The 25,500-nt window shown below is 54.1% G+C and overlaps 1 protein-coding gene across 4 annotated transcripts in view; it reads right to left on the minus strand.

Moving 5' to 3' along the window:
• Positions 1–2,663: 2,663 nt before the first annotated feature.
• SLCO2B1 (solute carrier organic anion transporter family member 2B1) overlaps positions 2,664–25,500 on the minus strand; it is a 58,743-nt gene continuing 35,906 nt past the window's right edge. For 2 of the 4 annotated variants that reach the window (XM_036028811.1, XM_036028809.1), the window contains exons 8-14: positions 19,282–19,384; positions 14,918–15,275; positions 11,958–12,126; positions 7,756–7,919; positions 6,252–6,316; positions 5,806–5,926; positions 2,664–4,506 (exon numbers count right to left, since the gene is read on the minus strand). In XM_036028811.1, the coding sequence (XP_035884704.1) occupies positions 4,329–4,506; positions 5,806–5,926; positions 6,252–6,316; positions 7,756–7,919; positions 11,958–12,126; positions 14,918–15,275; positions 19,282–19,384 (1,158 nt within the window). In that variant the 3' untranslated portion in view covers positions 2,664–4,328. The remainder of the gene's footprint in view (positions 4,507–5,805; positions 5,927–6,251; positions 6,317–7,755; positions 7,920–11,957; positions 12,127–14,917; positions 15,276–19,281; positions 19,385–25,500) is intronic. The other 2 variants (XM_028517661.2, XM_036028810.1) reach the window with 2 other exon arrangements.

Here is a 25,500-nt window from a genome sequence, read left to right on the forward strand (position 1 = left end):
TTTCATGTCCATTCCCACCTTCCCCACCTGGTGACTTCCTGCCTAAGCTTGAAGGCCAACTCTGATTTAACCTCTTCTGGGAAGCCTTCCCTGGTGGCCCCAGGAAGAGTATGTGGCTTCTGCCTCCCTCTCCTATATGACTGCTCAAGTTTTTGTAACTGTTTGTCAGCTTGCCTGTGCATACTGGGAGTCCGCCGTATCTGACACATGGTCGTGTCCCCTGCAGGGTCAACACAGGTGCTTGGAGCAGCCATATAGGACTTTTGGTTGAATGAATGAATGAATGAATGAATGGTGAATGAATTCATCTTTGAGCCAACACTCCATGGCCAGCCTCAGACTGCTGTTTCCTAGGGGAAGCCCATTTTATAGCAAAAGAGGATGCAGAAGGAAGGGACTGCTCTGGATGGGAGAAAGAAAACCAATAAAAATGTGAATCTGGTTGAGAAAAGCTGTCCCAGGAAGACCAGGATGGCTGAGCCCTGGTGGATGGTGGAAGAGAGATTAGGGGATAAGCAGAGCTACAGCCAGGGCAGGGCAAAGGGAGTGTGTCCCCCTCAGTGGTACCTCCTCCCTCTGACTTCACCACTTTCCCTGTCCCCATGCTCTATGCACTCCTGCCATTCTCTCAGGGATCTGGGACAGAAAAGGGAACTTCAAGTGTTGATCGTCAGGTGCACTGCCTATGAGTGAGTCTGTGACATGATTTGGCCTTCACAGCTTGTGGGAGTCAGGAAATAGGAGTGACCAACCCCACTTTCCAGGTGAAGGAACTGAGATGCCAAGAAGTTAAATCACCATGAGCAAGTGGCAGAGGCAAGATTTGAATTCAAATCTGGCCCTGAAACTGTTCTTTTCCCTCCACTCCACTGGAGTCTGGAGTCAGGCTTCAGATGGTCCCCAGCCTCTGAAATCAGATGCACAATTGTGTGTGTGCCTGTGTCCATTTTTTATGTAGAGTCCTTATCTTTTATCCCCTAAGGTGATTGTCACCCACCCCCTGCCTATACCATGGTACCTCCCTGGAGGTGGTGGCCTTTGAGCTGGGTATAGAAGGTTGGGGTGCAGTGGGGTGGGATGAAGAAGGCTGCTGGGTAGAGAAGAACATGCGTAGGGGCATGTTAGGGGAAGGAGTTCAACAGGTCTGAAGATGCTGAGGGTGCTGTGGTTCTTGTTCCTCATCTATTTGTGCTCCAGTCATGGCTCCTGGCTCCCAGCTCCTAAGAGGCATCTACCTGCCCTGCAACTTGCCAGCATGGGTCTACAGGCCAGAGGCACTCCAGGCCAAGCATCGGGATATTCGTTCCAATCACAGTCCTGTCTTCTGCTGGATTTTATCACCATTCATAGAATCTAGCAGGGAGATGTCGCAGCTTCTCCTTCCAGAATCCGAGAACAAGGTGGGAAGACAGCACACAGGCACAATTGCCTGTGGCTCCTCATTGGCCAGAGGCCAACATCAGGGAAGAGGACTGCTTCCTGGGCCCTTCCACCCCTTCCGCCCTTCCCTGCTCCACTCCTGGCTCGCAGCTCCAAGTCTCTACTGCTCTGGGGTCTCCCCACCCTGAGCAGCCTGAGAGGTTTTAAGCACAAGGACCTGATCTTCTCCTTCAAATCTCAGCTCAACCCGGAGGTGGAATCGGTATGAAGCCAATTGAGCATCCGGGCCTCCGTATGTGGTTATGTCGTCCTGTTCCTGGGAAACTCACAAAGGTAAGATCTTTAACCACATGCTGATTCTTTTCACTCCAACTTCCCTCATGCCCCAACTTCCCTTTATGTGAGGGGGTTGGAGGGGCCCTCAGCACATCTGGGGTCTGGCTAAGGGGGATGAGTTGAGCCGGGGGTCAGTTTAATTTGGATTAATTCAGACGTGTTTATGTGGTTCTCAGTCACTTCTGCATGGAGATCAGTCCTGCCGGCCACCTCTATGTTCAGAACGGCTTCTAGGAATTTTCCTACCCACTGTCCAACTCACTCAGAATTGTGACTTCAAGGTGTCCTATCCAGCGGTCGGTCTCATGACATGAATGTGTTTTATGTCACCTGGCCCCGGAAGCATATGGACAATGGAGGAGAAACAAGAGAAACAGGCTTGAAATGTACAGAAACAGAAGCCAGTCTGTGGGAAATCCTTCCAATTATCAGGGGGAAATGTACTGTAGAGGTGCACACAGCAGTTGGTATAAACTGTGGTATTTTTCTAAATTGTGTGACGTAGTTGTTCTGACTTCTTTTCTCATCCTAGGTAAACAGTCACTTCCTTACCTCATTCTGTGTTCTTTTTCTTAGAGGGTTCTCCAAATTGTATAAGCTTCAGTTCCCAGAAAATCTGGACCTAACCCTGGTGATGCCTTTATTTCCCATGTGATCCTGGGCAAGTTACTTAGCCTATCTGAACCGTTTCCTCTTTGGTGAAACCTAAATGAGTTTGGGCAGGTGAGGACTCAGAAAGCCTCACGCCCTTGTTCCAGTTCTAAAACCGTCGCTGGAGGAAGCAGCCCAGCCTCATGAAGATGAGGCCAGAACACACGGGTAGGGGAGGATGTAATACACGAGAAATAATGGTGAGCAGCGAATCCAGTAAACCTTAAATCCAAATAATTGGAAATAATGTGGTTGTTGCAAATTCTAATGCAGTCTGTAAGTAGGGATTTTTATAATAGGAGAGACATTATTGTAAGAACAAATTTAATAACAAGCTGTATCTATAATTCCAGATTATTTCTGCCAAACTTGGGAAACAGGGAAGGAGAAGGAATATAAACATACAAAGTCCTTCATTTTGATGAGGATTTGAAATTCTTGGCATTGATAAATACAGGCTCAGATATTTGTTAAACATGGAAAGTATCAAAAATAGTGGAATGAAGCAGGAATTAGAATGTCTGCACGTCCCTCCTCTTTCATGTGAGGCAGCCTCAAGGCCTGCTGCTGGGCACACGCAGGGGTCCCAGCCGCTTATGCCCCCTGTGCCCTCAGCTCCCCCCCGCCCCCCGGCTGTCAGCACGTGGCTGGACACAGGGCTTGGGGAGCGGCTGCTGATGGCTCTGTGCCTCCTGCCTCTGGAGCAGCAGGTCCCAGCCAGGTCAGAGAGCTGAGGGCAACAGACTGGCTGGGGGCAGATCAGGGAGATGACCAGGCCCGGCCAGAAAGTCAGATAAGGCCTAACATGCACAGGCCCACCCTGCTCAGACCCAAACATTCCACAGACCGACCCATTCCACAGAGCTGGGCGTGACTGCTCCCAGCATTACAGGCCGGGCAGGGCAAAGAGCAGGTCCTTATACCAACCCGGGCATCACAGAGAAGCAGATGTTACCCCCAAAACATGGGTATCACAGAATGAGCTGTTATCTACATAGCCCCAGGTGACCCAGATTGAAGCACCCAGGAGGAAATGGTGAAATTAGGATTCTAGTTACAAAAATCACAGTGACTTATGTGGGGGTCACGGTCAAATGTGTGAAGTCTTGGCAATGCATAGAGTACCAGTGAGTGTGTGCAGGGTGCGTTTGGTCTTTGAAGTCAGAAAATGCCCACGTGAGGGGCCTGGGTGCCCCTCTCCACCAGAGTCCCTCACCCAGACTGTGGCTCCCTGAGGGCAAGGTTTGGGACTTCCTGAGTCCAGAGAGCAAGTGTCCCCACTGAGCTGAGACCTCATGGGGCCCTCACAGCAGATTTCCTACAGGCCCTGCCCCACCCGATGTCCTGAATGTGAGGCCACCTCCATCCGCAGTGGATCTCCCCTCACAGCTCAGGTCTCTGCCTCCAGGGGGCGCCAAATGGACACTTCTTGACAAAGGCTGTTCAGCCCCAGTTCAGGTTACCTGGGGCTGGGGAGGAGATGCTAGTGCTTCCTGACTGCACAGATGGCCACAGCTGAAGGGGCCCGAAAGCTGGTTAAGTCCATGTCCACCTGGCAGAGGTGGTGGCTGAGGCTCAGAGAGGATGCTCCAGGAAAGTGACAAGGCAGGGCTGGGATCTGGTATGCAGGGCAGCCTGGCTTACTGGTATCTACTTTGCTACCCTAAGGCCCCAGGAGGAAAGGTACACAGTCCCTCTGCCCAGGAAGGCCTGGTTTCAGGTCAGGAGGGGAGACCCTCTTGCTTCAGAAGTGGTCAACACAGCAAAGCCCCAAGTAACTCCTTGGTGCAGATGAGCAAACAGAGACCCAGAGAGGGTCAGCCACTTGCTTGAAGTCACACAGCAAGTTAGTGGAGGAGTCAGATTGAAAAATAAAGTTCCTGACAATCTCAAGGCTAAGGGCCCAGAGGAGGTACTTGCTGTGGCTGCCTCTCTTGGCCAGGGCGGGGCCCTGGGATAGCTCACACTCTGAATTCTTCAAGCTTCTTTTCTGGTCCCGACACGAACAATTGCTGCGGTGGGTCAGGGAGTGCCACCACCTTGGTCGCCTCTTCTTTGTCCTGCTGCCTTAGGATGGCCAAAATCAAGGCAAAACAAACCAGGGAGCCCGTCTTGAAGAAGAACTGGAGTCCAATGAACCTGGGAAAGAGCAAGGGACCCTTGGGCTCAAGACCTGCCCAACTAGGGCTTGGATGTCTTCCAGCTGGGGGCAGAATGGGGTCAGCAATCACCCCCCACTGTCAGGTCAGAGACACCGAGGCCCTGAGGGGAGGAGAGGCCTCCAGCCCAGGGCAGCGGACTCTGCGTCACGATAGCCTGGGTTGGGGAGGTGAGGGAGCCCCTGGAGTTGGGCCAGGGTGGCCCTTCCCTGGAAGAGGGGGTACACTGTGCAGGAGGAGCCCTGGGTGAGCAGCAGAAGCCTGGGCACCCTCCCCGTCCCACGCCTGGTGGCCTTGTGGCCGGGGCCAGCCCTGTCTCTCTCCAGGTCCTCTGAGGGCTCAGGGGGCCTACGACAGCAGCGTTGGATTGCACCCCCTCTGCCAAAGGAAAAAGAGGGTTTATTCTCCCCTGTTTGTCCCACTCAGGAATTTTCAACCAGTGTGCTGCAAGGATTTTCAAAATAGTTGGGGACACTGACTTCTTTTTCCTTAGATTGTCAGCTAAAAAAGTGACCACAGCCATCACAATACCCATCTGATGTGAATGAATCATAGCTATCACTTTTTTTTTGTCAGGTTGGCAAAAAATCTATTTTTTGGTGTGCTGCAAAATTTTAGTAATTTGTTTATGTACCATGAGATGAAAAAGGTTGAAAACTGCTGGTCTGACTCACCAAGTTTCCCATCTAACTGCCCCTGGCCTCCAGGATATCCCCGGACAGTCCTGGCCCACAGGGACCACGCCCCGCCCAGAGCTGCATGCAACCAGCTCCATGCTTCCAGCCTCGCTAGCAAGCGCCCCAAACCTCTCAACCCATCCCAGGGCCAGCAGCCTCCCTGCCTGCAGGCTCCTGTGGGCTTCCCACTATATAGGTGGGAAGACGGAGCCCCGAAAAGGCAGGTCTCACAAAGAGGGAGAAAGAGCTGGGCCTGGACCTCAGGCCTCCAGTGCTGCAGATGGGGCCTTCTTCCCACCCCACCCCGATTTCCTGTCCCTCTCGCTGCCAGGCTGCTCCCCTGGTTCTTCCCACACGCAGCCGTGATGATGCAGTTCCTGCACGGACTGCCGTCAGACAGCTTGGGTTCGAGGCCCAGCTTCTCTGGTTATCAGCTGTGTCTTTAGGCCACGTTAACTCCTAATCTTCCATCAGCTCAGCACTGGATACAACACTTGCCACCAGCAAGACTTCCTCCCCCAGCTGGTGTCCTGCCCTGGACCCCTCCAGTACTTCCAGCACTCTTCCCACAGCCCCCTGGCAGCCCCCGCCCCAGGTCTTACCGGTTCCGGAGCAGGTCATGGTCATAGTAGCGGCAGACGGCCCGACGCCCGCAGCTCCGGGCCCAGTGCAGGCAGGTGGTGTCGATGGCGCTGCCGTGGATCACAGGGCTGGGCATCCAGGCTGGAGGAGGACAGGCTCAGGACACAGTGGGTCTGGCATTCCCGCACTCTACCCCCTCACTCCCTGGCATACACAACCCCTTGGGGGCTCCAGGCTGCTGGAGAACTCTTGGCCCATGTCTTTGGCCCTCAAGCCCAACCCTCACCTTGCTGCCTCCCTGGGGGGCTGTCTAGCTGCTCACACACCCATCTCCAGTACCTGGGCCCGACCTGCCTCCCTATGGCCCTGTGAACCCCAAGGTCAGGACCTGGGTCCCACTCATCCCAGTGCCCCAGGCCCGGCACATAGTGGGGTCTGGACCAGTGGTCCCAAGAGGGCTCTTTACCCAAAACTCTCAGCAGCATGAACTGGATTCCCACGGCCAATGTCTTGTCTTCTTTCTTCACTCCCCTAACAAGCAGGAACATGGGTGACATGAGGATCCAGAGGGCTCCAGCCCTCACGGGACTCCCACCATCCCCTTCTCTCCCAGCACCCGCCAGCCTTCCCCTGGCCTCAAGCTCCTTGAGCAGGATGGGGCCAGGCCTCAGGCTCCACACTCCATTTCTGATCAACCTGCAGAGCTGGGTCCCCACATACCGGGCACAGCCACTGACAGTCAGGGCCGTGTTCTGAGCTCCCTGTGCTGGTCACAGATGCCTCCCCTCCCTCCCCACGCCCCAGCTCCACCAGCGTCTCCCCTTCCCCCTACACTTGACAGAGCCTGGAGCTGGACACCAGATGGGCCTCATCCACTGTGATGCCACAGCTCCGGGGGCCCTGACAACCACTGGCTCCTTTCCTAGGCAAGACCGGTGGCTGGCGTTGGTGGAGCGCTGACTACGGGCTCAGTCATTCTCTGCTGCAGCCCCCCAGGCCCCCATGAAGTAGGTGTATCATCAGCCCCATTTTACCAATTAGGAGGCTGACAGATTCTTGGACCGGTGAAGTGACCTGGCCGAGATCCCACGACTGACGGCCGTCAGGAGCTAGAGTTCGTGCAGCATATTGCCTGCCCTCGCTCCTCTTAAGCAGGCTGCCTGCGGGGCACCTGCTGACCCTGCTTCCTCTCTGCGGCCAGACTACGGTATGGGTCTGCTTGTCTTCTAGTGTTTGTAAGGGGCTCCTTCCCCATTCTAATTTTCTAGAAACCATGAAATAAACCAATCCCAGCATAATGAAAAATTGGAATCATCCCTTCTATGAGGTCTCCTTATTCAGTCCCCAACCTGAGAGCTACTGACTTTGGCCTCAGATGACAATTTGTCAGTCCCAGCAGGCACCCTCAGGACAATAGCCAGAAAGATCTTGGCTACTGCTCAGCCAAGAGGCAGTGCTCAGCATGGGCTGGGTCCACAGTGGGCACTTAATAAGTGCTTGTTGGCTAGAAGTGGCATTCACATTGTGGACAATACCGATAGGATTTGGTTTCCTGAACGAACCTCTCCCGGCCTGCCCAGAGCGGTAGGGTGGGGGCTGGGAGTCACGTGACCCTGTGTCAAGGAGGCAAGGGCAGGGCCTTAGGTGTGGTCTCCCCTCCCCTGGGACCAGTAAGGGTCTGGGCTCTGGGCCCCAGCACCAGTATGCTCCCCTTGCTACCCAACACTTGCTATGTGACCTGGGGTTAGCTCCTGAATTGCTCTGAGCTTCAGTTTTCGTATCTGTAAGGTGGGAAAAAACTTCATCTCCGCAGCTTGTCATGAGGACGAGGCAGGACAGCGGGAGCCTGGGCTGTTGTGGGGGCCCACCCGCAACCCTCCCTCTTCAAAGCCCTCGCTCAGGATTCTTTGCCCTGCCTGCGGTTAAGGACCTCTTGGTGTCCACCAGCTCTGGTCCACCCCTGCTCTCACCTTAGGATGAGCATGAAGGAGGGCGTGTGGGTGATGCAGGCCAGGGCTGCACTCAGGCTGACCAGGAGCATGAAGGGCAGCACCAGGTGGCTGCAGGCTGAGTCGCAGGAGCCTGCGGACACACTGCCGTCCCTCACCACGCAGCTGCAGTTGGTGTAGAGAACCTGGGGTGGAAGAAAGGAAAAGAGCCCTCAAGAACCTCCAGGGGCAAGTAGCTAGCCAAGGGCCCGATGTGCCAGGAGGCTGGTGAGAGACCCAAGGGCACCAGCCGGCTGAGTCAGAGCTGACAGGGGGATTTCTGACCCCCTGGCTGAGCCAGGGTGGCTGAGCAGCCAGGCAGGTGCCCAGACTCAGGCCATCTGCACCCAAATGGGTTGGGCCTGTGCTGCGGCTGTGAGGAGAGGGGAAGTGGCAAGGAGGGAAGGGGGAGGGGCCTAGAGGAGCACCACCCCCAACACTGCACACATACACACTCACACCTTTACACACACGGTCACACATACCTTCACACATGCATAGTCACACACATATACACGTACACGTTTGTACATACACCACACACATACATGGTCAACAGTCACAGAAACATTTACATATATATGCGCATGCATTTACATGTACATGTTCACAGATACCACACTGATGCACACTCACACATACACATTTACACATACATGCTCACACAGACACTGTATACACATATACATTAACATACACATTCACACACCATAGGCACACATACACACACCGTACAGAGTGAGCAAAGGTGTGTTTACAGTTGTTGGTATGGAGTACGATTATTGATAAATAAAAATACAAGAACAGACTCTGTTTTGTATACTCACAACTCTAAACCTACTTTTGCCCTACCCAGTGTATACATACACACGCACAAACACACCACACACACCACACACTCGCACGCAAACACACCCACACACAACGACACATACACCACACACACACAAACTCATTCTTTTACCGGGTGATGTCAGATGTTCAAATTCCTGACCATGTGTGCAAGGAATCAAAACAAGAAAGAGTTTTGGGGAAGGAACTCAGATTTTTTCAGCTGTGTTCCCCACTTCCCGCTTCACCGAGGCCTTGCAGTATGTCGGGCTCCACAGTGGACCCTCAAGGAGAGACGAAGCCCAGGATGCAGAGATGCAGCCTGCACTGCGGGAGGCCTGGTTCGGCAGGTGAGGGCCAAGGAAGGCTTTACTGGAGGGGGCCGTTGGACTTGGGTCTCAAGGAAGGACAGTTTGCCCAGAGGAAGAGTAGGATGAGCACAGGGAGGGACAGGTGCAAAATCACCGAGGAACGAGGAACGAAAGACCCAGCGACTCTTCCCGTCTGCCCAGAGGCGGAGTGCAGGAGCGCGCAGCAGAGGGCAGTGGGGCAGGGCTCGAGGGTGCGCTGGGGTGACATCGTGAGAGAAGAGTCCGGACTGCTGTCACCAGAGACACAGCGGACCAGGTGCCCTGCCAATTATCCTGCTGGCAAGGACCTAACATCCTGGACGAGGTACTGGACGTATGGCCCTGAGTGCACCCACAAGCTGGCAGGCAGTAAAAAACGCTGAGCACTCAGGCCGGAGCGCAGGAGGATGAGCAGACTCCTGAAAGCAGCTTCGGCCCCAGAATCTGGTGCAATGGAAGGCAGCCTTCTGAGGTTCGGGGTCTTTGGGGCCTGAGGACGAGTCCAGGCCCTCCCTCCTGCCAGGGTGAGAAATCTAACAGGGGGCTCCCAGGAAACTGGGGCCCCTTGAAGGACTGAAGTATGAATGAAAGCTGACCTCTTTCCAAACTGCCAGGAAATGCCCCAGGCTGGCTGAGGGTGTATTTCATTGCATTCCCACCCTCCAGGTGGCCTGGGAAACCTCTAGCCAAAGATTCTCAGACAAGTGGTCTAGACTGACAGTGCCCTCAGGTGCCCAACAAGAGCAAATCCAAGCCAGGAAGCCTCGCTTTCCCTTTTTCTTTTTAAAGATTTTATTTATTTTTAGAGTGAGGGGAAGGGAGGGAGAAAGAGGGAGAGAAACATCAATGTGTGATTGCCTCTTGTGCACCCTCTACTGGGGACCTGGCCCACAAGCCAGGGCATGTGCCCTGCCAGGAATCGAACCAGTGACCCTTTGATTTGCAGGCTGGCCCTCAATCCACTGACCTGCGCCAGCCAGGGCAGGTTTTTCTTTTGTTCCCCATATATCAGTTTCCTGACCAGTGTGCCCCAGGGACCCTCGGGCTTCAGCTGGGAGTCAGGTGTGCAGGGATTGATCCCAGTGTGGCCTGGCTGGCTGGCTGGGGACAGCTGGAACCCTCCGGGCCTCTCACCTTCAGCCCTGGCAGCCTCAGATACTTCCCAAAGTGAAAAGGTTTGGGGAGCCCTGAGGTGGATCACTGGGAGCCTCAGGAAGGTTCTAAGCACGGGAGAGAAAGGACATGGTAGTACAAAAGCTGCTCTGGCAGCTACAAGGGGAGAGGGATTGAGAAAGGGGTGCTCTGGAAAGGGGGCGGGGCTGGGAGGTCAGAGACCTGGGTTCTAGTCCCAGCTCTGGCACTAAGGCTCTGGGCAATGCCTGGTCCTTCCCGGGGCCTCCGTTTCCCATCTGTCTAATGGCATAAACAGGAGTGGCCATTCCTGAAGGCTTAAAACTCCCAAGGCACTAAGTGTTTTCCATGCATTATGTCACGTGGCTCCTTACCATTTAAAGAAGTCATCTGGGGAAAGCGTTTAGCACAGTGCCTAGCAGGTAGTAGGCGCTCACTGCCATCACCTCCATTTTACAGACCAGGAAACAGAGACACAGACTAATTTGCCGAAGGTAACAGAGTGGGTTAGAGGAGGAGTGGGGATTTGGGATTTGAGCCGTGGCCTGGCCTCCGTGCTAAAGAGCCCATATGAACGGGAGTACACTGTCCTCTGGAGGATTCTGCCTCAGACACTGGGGCCTGGAGGCTTCTGGAATGGTCTCAGGGAGGTCAAACCAGGTCAGGACAGTGAGTGATAGGAGGCTCCAAAGGCCGGATCACAATTATTCCGAATGTAAACAGTTTACACAGCCCGGGTGCCGCCTGGCTGACTTCTGAAGCACCAGCAGCCAGGTGCTTGGCTCTGGGGCAGCCAGTGGGGACCAGGCCTCTCCCTGCAGGAGCTGCAGGCTGGGATGCGGATGCCAAGGAGAACACAGCAGCAGGTGGGGGACTCTGGAGAGAGGGAGGTGTTGTCATAACAACAGGCCTGACACTGCAACCCCCACACACAGGCTTTACAACCTGGGGGCCAGATGCTGTCCCCATGTGTCATTCGGTGGGACTGAGGAGAAAGGGGAGGAGGAGCCCGCCGGTCTCGGTGGCGGCCTCTCTAATGTTCACACAGGATGCAGGACTGCTGGCGACGCTGCCCCCTTTTCCACCCTGAGAGCTCCTGGAGGGCAGGGCCCCTGCCTCTGGGTCCCGGGCCCAGAGGATGGCTGACTGAATGGGCTCCCTGCGCAGCCTCCCCTCTGGCCTCCCCATCTCCCAGCCTGCACTCTGCTCACCTTCCTCCACACCCAGGCCTCCGTGTGATCAAACCCAGGTCTGACGCTGTCACTCCCCTGCTTAAAAGTCACCCAAGTCTCTCCATGTTCTCTGCATAAAGTTCCCCCTGGTGGTCTCACACTGCAGGCCCTTCCTGATCTGGGCTTTGCTTTTCCTCCACGGACCCTTGCTTCAGCTCCAGCAAGTTGTTTGCAGTTTCATGAAACACTGTATTTGCATGTATGTGTGTATGTGCCATGTAACTCTCTGCTTCTGCTCCTCCCCCTGCCTGGAGAGCCCTTCCCTAGTCTGCCTACTCACCCTTGAAGCCTCTGGACCCTCCCAGGTGGGCTGTATCTCTTTCCATCCTCATCTGTATTTGTGGGGACCACTTCTCCTGCCCAGCAGCATCCCTGAGCTCTTTCTCTCTGCATCTCTCCTGAATAGACAACTGGGGCCAGATCTGTTCACCTCTGTGTTCTGGGCACTGGCACGTGGCTGGGCCCAAGCTGGCAATAAAAGCTTATGGAGAGAATAACGTTCTACATCTGCCAGCAGAAGGAGACAGACAGAGAGCCAGAAAATGCGAATGTTCAGAGTGGGAGAATGTGACAGGCATTCAGTGACAGGGAAGGGCAGAGCCCATGAGAGGCAGAGGGAGCATCTGGAGGCCTGACCCACCTGGCTTTTGTTTGGAGCCTCCTGGACCACCTGGCGGGCGCAGCCTGCATGGCAGGGTGTGAGGAACTCCACGCGGGTGCTGGTGTGGCAGACGGGGTTAAAGTCGTTCGTTGGGCAGGAGCAGGGCTCCATGCAGCCTGGAAAGAGCTCCAGCTCCAGCTGGGCACTGCAGGGAGAGAAGGCCAGAAGGGTTGGCCTGGCTCTGCCTCCCTCGGGCCACGAGCCGGATGTACCTCGCCCCCAGCCTGGCTCCCCACCAGAATGAGCAGCGGCCAGAAATTCCCACCCTGTACAGGTTTTTCACTGTCCGTGCTGCTCCCTGACACGGAGGTCGTGAGCTCCTTGCAGTGGAGGTGCGCAAGCAGGAAGATGGGCTGGAAGCTCCAGGGGACCTCCCTCCCGATGGGAGAGATGGGGAGCGGAGCCTGGACCAGAGGCCTCTGAGACCCCTTCCAGCACCACGGGCCTACGGCTGTTTGCACTGCTTCTGTGGCCATCTCTGCTCTTCGGTGGCCCTTCTTCAAGGAGCATGAGATAAATCCCGCCCAGAAACTAGTCTCAAGTGAAAAGTGCCTTTTTTCTCAACATAGATGGGCTACTTTTTTCTCAACATAGATGGGTTACTTCTTTTTCTTGGGAAATTAGAGCTATGTGTGTGGGACTCAGGATACCTGACCAGCTGGGGGATCTCTGACCCGCTCCTGACTCTCTCTGGGCCTCAGTTTCTCTGTCTGTCACTTCTGCGGAGGGTCCCCCACCCCATCATCCTCCTTCAGTCTCATGACCTCTCACTCACTGTCACTACCCTGTCACTGTGTCTAGGGCACGTTTTTGTCCCACCTGCCTTCCTTCTGAGATCCTGCCCCTCAAATCCCAGGAGAGCCTCCACCTCAGTCAGCCAGGACCAGGTGGGGCAGGAGATCAGAAGAGAGGCTGAGTCCCAGCAGCAGGTCACCCTGGGAGGGGCAGAGGTGCCCTGGGACTCAGAATTCAGCCTGGCTTCACAGCCTGAAGGGAGAAAATCTGCTGCAGAGCCAATGGCCCAGCTGCAGAGGGGCAAGCTGGAGGTGCTGCGGGCCTGGGGTGGGTGTGTGCGGGGCCCAGGCGGAGGGGCTGGCCTGGCCGGCTCCGTGAAATCTCAGTTCCTTGGAGAGGAGAGTCAGCAGGGGCTGGGGAGGCAGCCAGGACAACAGCTGAAACAGCCCATAGCCAGAATCTGGGGTGGGGGCAGGGAGGTGGAACAAAGGCCAGCTTGCTCCCTCCTGGAGGTGGGGTCTCCATCCGAGAGCGGACAGGCCTTGCCTCCTTTCTCCTGCCCCGGGGGAGGGGGGAACAGACTGGCACTGTCTGAGTAGAGGGCCCATCAGGAGGTGGCACCGGGGACCTCTGCCCAGGGTGCAGCCCTTCTCAAGAGCCCCACTGCCTGCAGCTGGAAGGCTGTGCGGGTGAGACCTGGGGCTCGTCCTCGGCCCCTTGCTGCTGCTGCGAGAGCCCTGGCTCTAGGCAGCCCTGGCTGCGTGACTTCATCTTTCTGAGCCACACTGTCCTTATCTGTGGCATGGGGATGATGGCAGGACCCTCTCTCAGAGATCCCGTGAGGGTCCAATGAGGAATATGAGAAGAGCTGGGTGGGGCACTGGGCGAGGGGTAGACCTCTGCTCTCGGCAGCTTTGGGTATTGTTAGTGGGAGCAGAGCCTGAGAACTTCTGCTCAGTTTGTTCCGCTGGTCCCGAAAGGTGTCTTCAACGAAACGGGACCCAAAATGCAGTGAGTGAATTGCAAGAATACAGATGTGAACACGAATGAAATGAGATGTCAGGGTCAAGGTGAGAGGGAGAAGAAAAGAGAAATACGGCATGTGGTGTATAGGCTGATTTTTTTTGGAAAATGGTGGTAACGTAGCCATTTACTTTTTATTCCAAAAACCAGTTCAAGGCCCTGGCCTCATCCTCAGACCTAGGGCCTGGCCGAGGCCTCCTGCTGCACCAAGAACAGGGCCCTGCACACAGAAGGCCCCGCCCTGGCTGGCAGCGATGCCTCCCTGGGGGGAAAGGAGAAGGAAAAGAAGGGGGAAAGAAGCGGAGAGGTCCATGAGGTGGGACCTGGGACAGAGAGGGCCAGGGCTGAGCACTTCTGGAACCTGAGCCAAGCCCCCACCCTGACCCCTGTCCCATGGGAGGAGCCCCAGGTGCAGAAAGCTGGCACCTGAGACGCCCACAGAGAGGCAGGAATGCAGAAAGCTGGGGAGTTCTCGCTGAGTGCTGGGCCAGCCTAAGCCTGGAGAAGTTCCCAGGAAAAATGAAATCATTCTGGAGAAGAGGCCTCGACGTAGCTTCCCACATCCTTTCCAAGATGCTCCCAAGGGGAGAAGGTATGTGTGGGGGTGGAGGCAGGCACTGCCCCGCATAGGTAGAAAAGTAATTCTGGAACTTTAGGGCTAGGGGACAACAGAATTTAGCGCCCAGGCTCTACAAACCAAGAATCTCCGAGGTCTCCAGGCCAATCCCTTCCCAGAGCACAAGTCCTCCCTGCAGTGTCCCTGATAAGGGCCCCCCAGTCCCTGCTTGCCCCCCAGGGATGGAGAGCCTGCTCCCTCCTTCCTTAGGCTGAGCTGGGCTCGGCCCCTCAATGCGCCCCACCTGCACTGGCACTCAGGGCTTGCTCACTCTGGAGGTGCTGTGCCTGCAGGTGGCTGTGCCCTGACCGAGCCTCCATTCTTCCCCAAGCTGGAGCTGTCCTGCAGGCAAAGTACCTTCCACCCCTGCCCCTTCCCCCGCTGCCTGACATCTCCACTGGAGAGACAAGTCCCAGTGAAGGGACAGGAGACAGGGCTACAGGGGAGGTGAGATTTGAGGTACCCCGCTGGCCTGGCCTTGTCTGGGCTGCCCCCCTTCCCTGTCCCACCCTCTTCCATGCTTTTGCTCACATGTGCCCTCTCTCTCTCTCTCTCTCATACTCACCCAGGCTGGTGGTTGATGCCCGCGATGTGGTGAGTAGGGCAGCCCATGAAGAAGAGAGGCAGGCTGAAAAGTAGGCAGGACAGCGCCCCCAGCAGGCAAAGGACACTGCAGTGCACAGGGCCCAGGTGGAGGCGCTTGATCAGGATGCCCCCCACTATGATGCCCACGATGGCCGAGGGGAAGGAGAAGCAGCCAATGAGCATGTTGGCATAGGACGCTGTGACGGAAAACTGGCGCTCCAGGAACTTGGGCAGGAAGGTAGCCATGCCTGCCGCCATGGACGACAAGCACACCTGGGACAGGACCACCAGTAGGAAGATGGGGTGGCGCAGGGTTCGCAGCAGCACGCCAGGAAAGACTGTGGGGCGAACGGGGAGGAGGTCAGAGTGGGCACTGGTCATTTCTGTTCCCTCCAGCCCGTTCAGTTGAAACTGTCCCTTTCCTTCCACCCGATCCCATTCCATGTGATTCTGTCACATTCAGTTCTATCTGATTACATCTGACTCCTTTCCATCGATTTCTATTTTATTTTTGAAATTCTGTTTCATTCTATTCCATCGACTTAGATTGCATTTTATTCAAGTGTGTTTCTTTCCTTCCTATTCTGTTCAGAATTCTATTCCACATCCTTCTGTTCCATCCCACCCTGTCTGATTCTGTTTGGCTCCTGCCATCCCATTTCACTTCATGTCTTCTGTCCTACTTACTCATCTCCTCTTCCTTCTTTTCACCCAGCTGTTCCCACCCTGTCCTGCTACAGCTCTTTCCAAGCAACCCAGGCCTTTGTCTTCTGTTCTGTGTCCCCAACAGGGGCCCACCCCCTCCCCTGCTTTCCCCATCCTTATTTACGTTTCTCCACAGCACTTCACCTAACATACTACACACTTGACTCATTTAGCCACTTTTTGGCCATGCCACCACAATGCCACCGTCACTGAGAGCAGGGATTTTTGTCTGTTGTGTCACTTGCTGGATTTACAGAGCCAGGGGAACAGCAAGCACTCAACCAAAGTTTACAGAATAAATGAGGGAACCCATGTGTGGACACACAGGTGAATGTGTGATCAAATACCCAAATGTTGGGGTGTCATCTAGACCTCAAGGTCAGGTGAAAGCTGAGCAGGCTGGCTGCTGGGCGGCTTCCTGCAGGTGGGCAGGGGTGGGGTCTGAGCACTGGGAAGACCTGGGGAGACTGGGCAGAAAGGAAAAGGAATTCCTAACAGGGGCACAGCAGGGGCAACCGCATGGAGACAAGGACAGAAGTGATGACCTCTCCAGGCTCTTCCTGTCTCCTAGCCCAGAAGTTCAGCATGCTAAACAGAAGGGCACACAACACTGGGTAAGTCCCGAGCTCTGGGCTGCAGGGCCTTCATCAGCAGGGGCAGCCAAGGTGACAGCCAGGAGTGCTTCTGTTCTGACATGTGTGACGCTCTCCACCACCACCAACAGAGAAAGATGAGAGGCGGAAGTTACACAGAAGGTGTGTGGGACAGAGGTGGACAGTCTGTCTAAGAAGAGACATCAGAGGAGCCAGCTGCTTGCCCGGCTGGGCTGGTCGGGAAAGATGGCCACGGCACTGCCCTGGGCCGAGTCCCCTTCTGTCCCTGCAGCGGCAGGGCCAGGGCCTCTGTCTTGGGAGATCTGTGCCCGTCCTCAGAGCACAGCCAGAGCCAAGCCAGCGATTCCTTAGCTCCTGGGTGGTGCCTGGAGCTGTTTTCTTGGGACAAACAGCCCAGGCAGGGTAGGTGGGAGCTGGGGCTGTGGAATTCCCCCTTCTTCACGTCCAAGGCCTGCCTCCTGTCCCTAGTCTCTCGTCACATACACGGAGCATTCAGCCAGGATTTGAAGCAGGGACTGTGACACTAGGCTTTCACCCCAAGTCACTTCCTCAGTCTCCCTCCCTCCGTCCCTCTCTCCACGAGCTGCCCTGTCCAAGATCGACCCGAGTCTGGCCCAAGCTGCACCGGTGCCCTCATTGTACAGGTGGCAGGGACTCACCCAAGTTCACCTGCAGAGGCCAGGGCAAGGCCAGAAGTTTCCGGGGGTTTCCTGACTCCTAGTGTAAGGGCCATTCACCCTTCTATACCCCAACCCCACATTCCTGGGCCTCTGGCTGCCTGACTCCATCTTTTAGTTGCTTCCATCCTGTTTTCCTGTGCTATTCCCCTGCAGTGCAGCCTGCACCCATTCTCTGTCTCCAGGCCTGCAGCCTGCAGCCTGTCCCTGGAACAGGTGGGAAGCTCTTAGAGGGCAGAGCTGAGCCTTTCACTTAGACAGAGATACCTGAAGGGCAACTTCAGGGTACACCTCTAACTCAGCGGTGTGTCTTCTCCACTAGATGGGGGCTTCCCTTGGCTTAGCACAATGTCTCCTCCCGCAGACAAGCCAGGGCCTCTCAACTCGATGCCTCCCCCATCAGACAGGGGCCTCCTCCAGCACAGAGGCCAGGTCTCCTCCATTGGACCGGGCAGGTTCTCCTTCCACTCAGGGACTGTGGATCTTCCATTGGACAGAGACCTCCCCCCAGCATAGACTCGTCTCTCCCCGCAACCAGGGCCTCTCCCAGCTCAGGGGCTACGTCTCCCCTATCAGACAGGGGCCTTCCTTCACTCAGGGACTGTCTTCCTCCAAGAGTTTCCAGGCGGTCAAGGCCAAGCCTCGGGATTAGACTGGCCCCTCTGGAGCTCAGCAGAAAGCCCAGCAGCCAGGTTGGCTGACCGGCCACAGGGTTTGTGGCCAGCACTGCCTCGGTTTTCTCTAGACTCATGTAGAAATTGAAACTACCAGAGACTAGCTGGCCCAGGACACCCACTCCAGGATTCAGTTTCAGCAACTGGTTCCAGCTTCTCTCCGGGCAGGAGCCAAAACATGATTAATAAGCTCTTCCACGGAGCCGCGTGCCAGAGCCCTCCAGCAGCGGAGGGCAGTCAAGGAGTCCAAGCCCCTGCCTCTAGGCTTAGCTCTAGGGGGTCCACCCCCACTTTCCCCGGGGCTGCTGGACAACTGGGAGCTAAGTTACTGGTATCCCAACATCATATTTTAGGAAACACTTCCCAAGAATTGGGCTGAATTAACTTCCTGTTGCAAAAGCCCTCCCTGAGGATATGCAGTAAACCCTGTGGTTCTCATCCTCAAACCGAAAGCAGTGCAATCAACTGTCCCAGGCACATCAGAATAGTAGCAGGAGGGCAGGCGTGATCATTGAAATAATAATTATACCTTCTATAAGTACAGTTTTTAAAAATAATATACAAAGGTCTTTCCATTCACCACCCCATTTGACTTTCCAATGGTCCTTGAGAGAGGCAGAGCAAGGATGAGAGGCTCCATCTTTCAGGTGAGGAAACTCAGGTAGGAGATGAAAGAAACTTCTGTAAGTTTACACGCGTGTCAGGGTGGGGAGTGGGCCACTAACCCAGGCCTCTGACTTGTCGCGCAGGGCTGTACAGGAGCCTCGCTCACAGCGGGCAATCAGTGGTCATGGGGTCAGAGTCTTTGGAAAAGGGACTGCCTGCTCACAACATGGACCCTGGTCACCGGTCAGCTGAGTTCAGAGTCTCGGGATCAGAGTGATCATTGAGTGTACCCCACACGGCACAGGCGGGGAAACCGAGACCCAGAGAGGAGCAGTCACCCAGGTCCAAAGTCCAAGTTTCTGCTCTTTAGCCCAGAGCTCCTTCTCCACATATCACGGTCCAGGAATTGAATGAATGTTTACTGAGAGCCTTCTGTTTGCAGGCTCAGCGGGAGCTGAGAGAAGGGTCCAGAAGGGCCTGGCCTTCAGGAGCTCCCTGCCTGGGGGAAGGAGTGGACAAGCATGCAGCACAGATCTGAGCTGACCTAGCAGCCCTAAGCATTCAGAGAGCTGAGACAGGGAGAACTAGGCTAGGTGGGCAAAGGAGAGAAGTGGCACTTCATTTTGACCTAGAGGGACAAGGAAGATTTTTTTTAAATCCTCACCCGAGGATATGTGTGTTGATTTTAGAGAGAGGAGGTGAGGGAGAGAGAAAGAAACATCCATCGGTTGCCTCCCCGATGCACCCCGACCAGGGATCAAGCCCACAACCTAGGCATGTGCCCTGACCAGGAGTAGAACCCTCAGCCTTTTGGTGTATGAGATGATGCTCCAACCAGCTGAGCCACCCGGCCAGGGTAACAAGAGAGATTTTGATGGATGGCGATAAGAAATGATGTTCCAGGCAGAGGGGATCATATGATCAAAAGCTCACAAGGAGTCTATGGTGTTCATGAAGGACCTATAGGGACAGGAGATGAATAAGGAAAGCAGGAATGGGCTAAACCCTGTAAGGTCTCAGATGCCCCTCTACCTCCGCTTCCCCATAGCTCGGCCTACGCTCACCTACCTTTGATGAACTGGATCACGGTCAGGTCTGGTGCAATCTGGGCTAGGCCATCCCGCTTCTTTGGAGACTCCTCAGGGCTCTGCTCAGAGGAGGAGTCTTCACCCTGAGGAGACACACCATGGGCAGTCAGCTGGATGAAACACTCCGTGCACAGATGCTTGTGGGCAGGGAAGGGAGCTCTGGGAGTGGAGAGGGTGGGGGCCTGTCACCTCTGCAAGGGCAGTCGGGGCCAGCAGTGCCCCATTTGTTCTTGGCCTAAGGGTATTTAAGAAATAGGTTTCCTTTTGTAAGAAAACAGATTTTATTGCCCATCAACTAAAAGTATTCAAACACATAATTTCTACATAATTTATTGCAAGGTGATCAATGTTAAATAAAATATTAATTTTCATCATGTGTTTCAGTTCATGTCTTCTTCACCAATTCTTTATTTTTCCTTCCAAAATGTCGCATGCCACACCTCTGAGGCAACGAAGAATTTTTGAACCCCACAGCTAAGAACATGAACATCCACTCCCCCGAGGTCACCCATGTGCCTGCTACATGCAGTGGTGCACCTGGTGGTTTAGTCATCTTCTATGATGAGTTTCTGGAGAAATTCATCATGACAGTGGTTTTGAAAGAAGAGCTAAAATTCCAGTGGCTCCCTTCTGTCATCACCACCATCAGCATCACAGTAATCACCAGCATCACCGAACATTACCACCACAACTGCCACCATCATCATCATTCCCATCGCCTTCAAATCACCCCATTCACACCACCAATTTTATCATGATAAATGACCAACATTGTCCTTACTATTGTCATCGTCTCTGTCATTGTCACCCACCACCAGCACAATCATTATCATTGTCACTGTCACCTGACATAATGAAATTATGAGTATAAGAATCACCAACATCGTCATCTCTGCCCTGACACCATCATTACCCCCACCGCTGCCCTTACACCATCAGCATCACCAACCTCTGCCCGGGGTTAACGCCACACTGCTCTCATGGGTTACTTTCACTCATGGCTATCATCACTTGCAAAGTCACCATAAGCAACAGCCCCCAGTGAGCTGTGCCTTCCTAGAGGTTGGGATGGTTGGAGCCCACAGGCGTGTCTGTCCTATCCTGTCCACTATGGGAGGAGGAGGACGGGCTTGGTGGAGGCAAGAGGCAGCGGCCCCTGTCCTCCTGCTGGGTGAGTCAGGCCACACTCAGGGCTGCTCTGCGCTACCACCTCACCACGCAGAAACTCATGGACGCCCTGGGGCGTGACCTTCCAGGTGTGCATGGATGGCCGCCATGCGAACGTGCCGGAGAGGTCTTTTATCCTGCAAAGTAAAAGACTTTGGGGACACAATCACCATCTCCAGACTGTCAGAAAGAAAGGAGGAAATGATGGCAATGATTAGTGGTTACTAAGCACCTATCACAAGCCCAGTGCATTACCTCATTGAAACGTCACTGCAACCATCTGGAGGAGATACTATTACAATCCCTATTTTCCAGGGATAAAATTGAGACCCAGAGAAAGGAGGTAACTTTCATGGTCACGCAACTTGCAAGGGATCTGGCTGTGATTCGAAGTCAGTTTGACCCCAGATCCTCTGTGCACTTGGCTGGTTCACCCTGAGGGCAGGGGGTAACTGGGGACACCGAGGCCTAGCTATTCTACCTGCCTCCCTCTAATACATTTTCACGCAGGTGTTATTGTGCACATTTCTTAGATGAGGAAACTAAGTCTTGGAGAAGTCTCCACTGGCACAGGGTCATTTGAACATGAAGTGATTGAGTGGGTCTGATTTGACTGCCTTTCTCTGTGTACCTAAGACCAGAATTAGGAGCAGTAGGTTCTACAGAAGGAGACTACAGACCAATGCACAGAGCACTCTGAGGAGGCTGTCCTGAGAGGGAGGGAGTTCCCCATCACTAAGAGCAAGCAAGCAGAGGCTGACTTCTCCATGGTCATGGGGGAGGGCAGGGTGGGCTGGAAAACATATGTGGGGGCCCTCTCATTCTGCCTCTTGTGGAAAAAAAGTGTGTGTGGGGGGGTGCTTCTGTAATAACACTGACGGGCCCAGTGAAGGAAAGTCACCTCACAGGGTGATCTGATCACAAATTCCTAACTGGGCAGGTCATGTGGTTGGTCCTGCCCAGACCTGTAACTTTTTCAGTAAAAGGTTACCTTTGCCTTAAGCCAGCCCTGTCTATTGTTCTTGTGCGTCTGGGTTAACATGCCTTAGCAATGCCAGAATAGTCCTTTTTCAGACAGCTCGGAGACATCCTCAAGGCAACAGGCAATCTTGTTAACTATTCTGTACCTCGCTTTCCCTGCCTTCCTGTAATCTTCCTTGCCTTGCTCCCTAATTCCCAATGTATTTCTAAAACTGCAGAACTGTCACTCTCCAGGGCACTGAGTTCTCTCTTCCCGGCAATTGTCATCAGGTCGGCTCCAGTAAGCCTTGTCATTCTTTACAGGTTTCGCTGTTTCTCATGGTGACACTCCTCTCTTCCCACGGAGCCTCTGTCCCCACAGGCCTCACCTGGTCTGTGACTTTCTCTTTCCTTTCTCACCACTTTCATTTTTAAGGGAATCTCTGGAGGCAAATACTGGACTTTCCCCCATATCAGAACCTCCTGCCGCCCCCACCCCAGGTTATACCGCTCTGAGCTCCTGCCTCCTGGCTCCCTGCTGCTGGTTGGCTCCAGGCTCCCGCCTCGCCCACCAGGGAAATTCATTCAAACGTCAATTCCTGTGTGTTTTTCCCTCTTGGGTGTTTCCCTTTCTTCTCTCTTTTTTTATTTCAGCAGGTAGCAAGGATTCTGGGTTTCCTGGCTTCCGGGGAAGTTTGTGGCAATGATACAGAGAGATCTGACCAGATCACTGGGGAGAAGTAGGAAGGGGCTGTAGGAGGAGGTTGCCTGAGGCAATGGTAAACGGCCCAGGACAGACCTGGCTGAGAAGCTGAATGCCTCCAGAATGCATGGAATTATGGGATTTGGAATAAAAGAAGGGCTCTCGGTGGGGTGCAAGCTCTTTCTGGCTCTCCAGCTCCCTCCCTCCACAATGCCTGGATGATGGTGCTGCAGCTGCCTGCATGTCCCAATGCACAGTATTCTGGATGGGAAGGAACTCTGGGCACAGCCTTGGATCAGGCTGGCCTGGCAGAGGGTGGCAGGTTCATTCTTTCGGTGTTGTAGAGGGGACAGGGTCTGAGGCAGAAGCCTGCCGTTCTTCCAAAATTGTGTAGCTTTTGTGTATTATGTTGCTTAAGTTTGTAAACTAACCCTATAGAAATAAGATAATTAAAACTAACAGGGGGAATGCTAGGAGAACTCAGGTGTTAAAGAGTTTAGCCTTAATCGATACGCTTAAGTGACTAATGCCTGTGGAAAGCTGTTACTACAAACTTGTGCAGCTGTTGAATAAAGACTCTTTTCCTTTATCACCAAACCTTTGCCTCTGGGATTTTGCCTAGAGGGTGGGCAGCAGGACCCAGATTGCTGCTCGGTAACAGCAAGAGGGAAAGCATTCCTGGGCTGCCAGGTTTTCCTTCCCTGCATTTGTTCCCAAAGGTTGAGTCCACTGAGACACTTTGCTGGGTGTTGCGGGGGCGGTACACAGAGAGAGGGCGGCCTCTGAGATGGGGGTGCAGAGGGGTGGGGACCGGGCAGTCTGTGGGTTCTGTGAATAGCCACCTAGCCTTGGAGACTGCCAAAGGAAGCAGTCTACCTTGAGGGGCAGGCTACGGGCTGGCCTGGGAAGGCTGGGCTCCCTCATCCTCAGTTATGCCAAACTCCCATGTGCCAAGCACGCTATGGGGGACCACATATGCCAGGAGAAATTTATACTGATGCCTTTTGGGTTGGGGCGGGTTCTCTCTGGTGCTTGGGCATCCTATAAGACTTCAGGACCTTTGCTTCATCCTGGGGCGGGGGCTCTGAGAAAGGCCGAGGTTGAATTTCTTGTTGATCTGTCAGGAGGGGCATTCACATTGGAAGTTAAGTGGATTTGCAGAGACAATTAAGAACTGTTTACCTTTCACACACTTGAGTCTGAGTCAAACCTTGTTCATTGTCTCTCCCCTGCTAGCCTCTGAGATCTACAAGAGCAGACACCACGTTTACCTTGTTTTCTGTCAAAACTCTGGTGCTAGCCCAGGGCCTGGGGCAAACTAAGCAGATATCTGATATTTATCTATGGAAAGAAGAAATGCAAGAGCTGGCTCCAATGGGCAGTGGGTGCAGCTCATGCCAGGCTCTTGGAAGAAACACGAGAACATCAATGGGAGATTCTTTCATGCTGCAAGCAAGCTCTCAGACTGCTGCTGGCTCAGGGGCGGGCAGAGGGCCCATGCTGAGCACCCCGGGGGCCTAGAAGAAGGGAGAGTCCAGGGGTGCCAGGCCACTGGCTCTGCATGTCTGCGCCTGCTCCATCCTCACAGGGACCTGCAAAGGAAGTACACTTAAACCCTCCACACACAAGCAAACAAGCAGCGTGGTTAGGTGACTTGCTTGACATCACACAACTAGAAAGTGGCAGAACTGAGATCGGAGCGCAAGCGTGCCTGAGTAGGAAACTCACGCTTTATCCGCTGAGCCCTGTGAGTCAGCGGCCCCACTGCAGGCCTGGCAGAGTCAGGAGGCGCCTTTGTGGTGTGATGCGAAGGGGTCTGAAATCCCACCGTTCTGTGTTGTTTCTCCTGGGGAGGTCCTGAGGGTCTGTTATTCGTTTGTATCTTAGAGCTACGCTGTCTGAGGCAGCAGCCGCCAGCCACACGAGGCCACTGAGCAGTGGAAATATGGCTGGGCCCAACTGGGATGTGCCATAAATAGAAAATACACACTGAATATCACAGACTTAGTGTGAAAAAACAAAGAATGGGTGATATCTCATTTTTAATGTGGATGAGAGGGGGCTCTAACCAAGTAACCTCATAGGGCAATCTTATAATAAATTGCTGACTGGACAGGTCATGATATATATTCTGTTTTTATTAAAAAAGATTTTATTTATTTATCTTGAGAGAGAGAGGAAGGAAGGGAGAGAAACATTGATCAGTTGAGGACGCCAACGAGGGACCTGGCCTGCAGCCCAGGAATGTGTGCTGACCGGGAACTGAACTGGTAATCCTTCGGCTCACAGGCCAGGGCGCGATCCACAGAGTCACACCAGCCAGGGCGATAACTTCTTTAGTAAAAGTTTGCCTTTGCCTTAAGCAAGCCCTGTCCACTGCTTTGGTTCATCTAGGTTAACACACCTTTGAAAAGCCTTTTTTTTTCAGACCCCTGGGAAGTGTAACCACCCTTAAGGGAGCACATAATCTTGGTAACTATCCTGTAATCAAATCCCCCCCTTGCTTCTCCCACCTCCTTCAGGCTTCTTCACTTTCCCTCCTGAATTCCGAATGCAGAACAGAAGCCGCGAAACTCTCCTTCTCCAGAACATTTGAGACCTCGCTCCTCGGCATTGCTGTTGGTTTGGCTCAAATAAACATGCAAAAATTATCTATAGGTTTGGAAGTTTCCTATTTGATGTTAATGTTTTTATACTTACAATATACGAAAATGAGGACATTTTAGATACAGTGGGTTAAAGAAAATATATTATCCAAATCAATGTCTTTTAGCTTTGAGTGTGGCTCCTAGAACATGTAGATTGAGCACAGGTGCCCACACAGCCTTTTGGACATGCTGCCTGGGGAGACCGAGAACCTCCTCATCCTGCCTCAGTCCCAGACAAGCCAGGAGGGGGCAGTGTGGGAGGGCCACCCCAGCCTGGTGGCAGGGTCCCGGGTACCTGAGGGAGAGGGGTGCTGGGAGTGAGGTGCTGCCCCAGGAAAGAAAGTAGGAAGGGCTGTGCCACACTGATAACTTCCCAGCCTTTCTTATCTCGCAGGGGCGGGCTTTCCCTGAGACAGGCAGAATCCTGTGAGTTCCACCGAGAGGCTCCTTATCCTCAAGTAAACAGTTAAAAAAACAAACAAACATGATGTCCTCTGCGGCAGATGGACGGCCAGCCCTGCAGGTTCTACACTGCACTTTCACTTCCACAGGGTCAACTAATTCCCTCAACAATCTGGGGCAGGGGTTGTTACTATGCCTACTTCACAGGAGAAGAAACCGAGGGCCGCGTGAAGAAGAAAAAGGGGCGTGTGACCCAGGGAGTACCTGGCAGAATCGGTGCTTGGACCCAGGCCCTCCAGCAGCCCCGCCCCGCCTGTCT

The sequence above is a fragment of the Phyllostomus discolor genome, chromosome 6 (genome assembly GCF_004126475.2).
Source record: "Phyllostomus discolor isolate MPI-MPIP mPhyDis1 chromosome 6, mPhyDis1.pri.v3, whole genome shotgun sequence".
NCBI lineage: Eukaryota > Metazoa > Chordata > Mammalia > Chiroptera > Phyllostomidae > Phyllostomus > Phyllostomus discolor.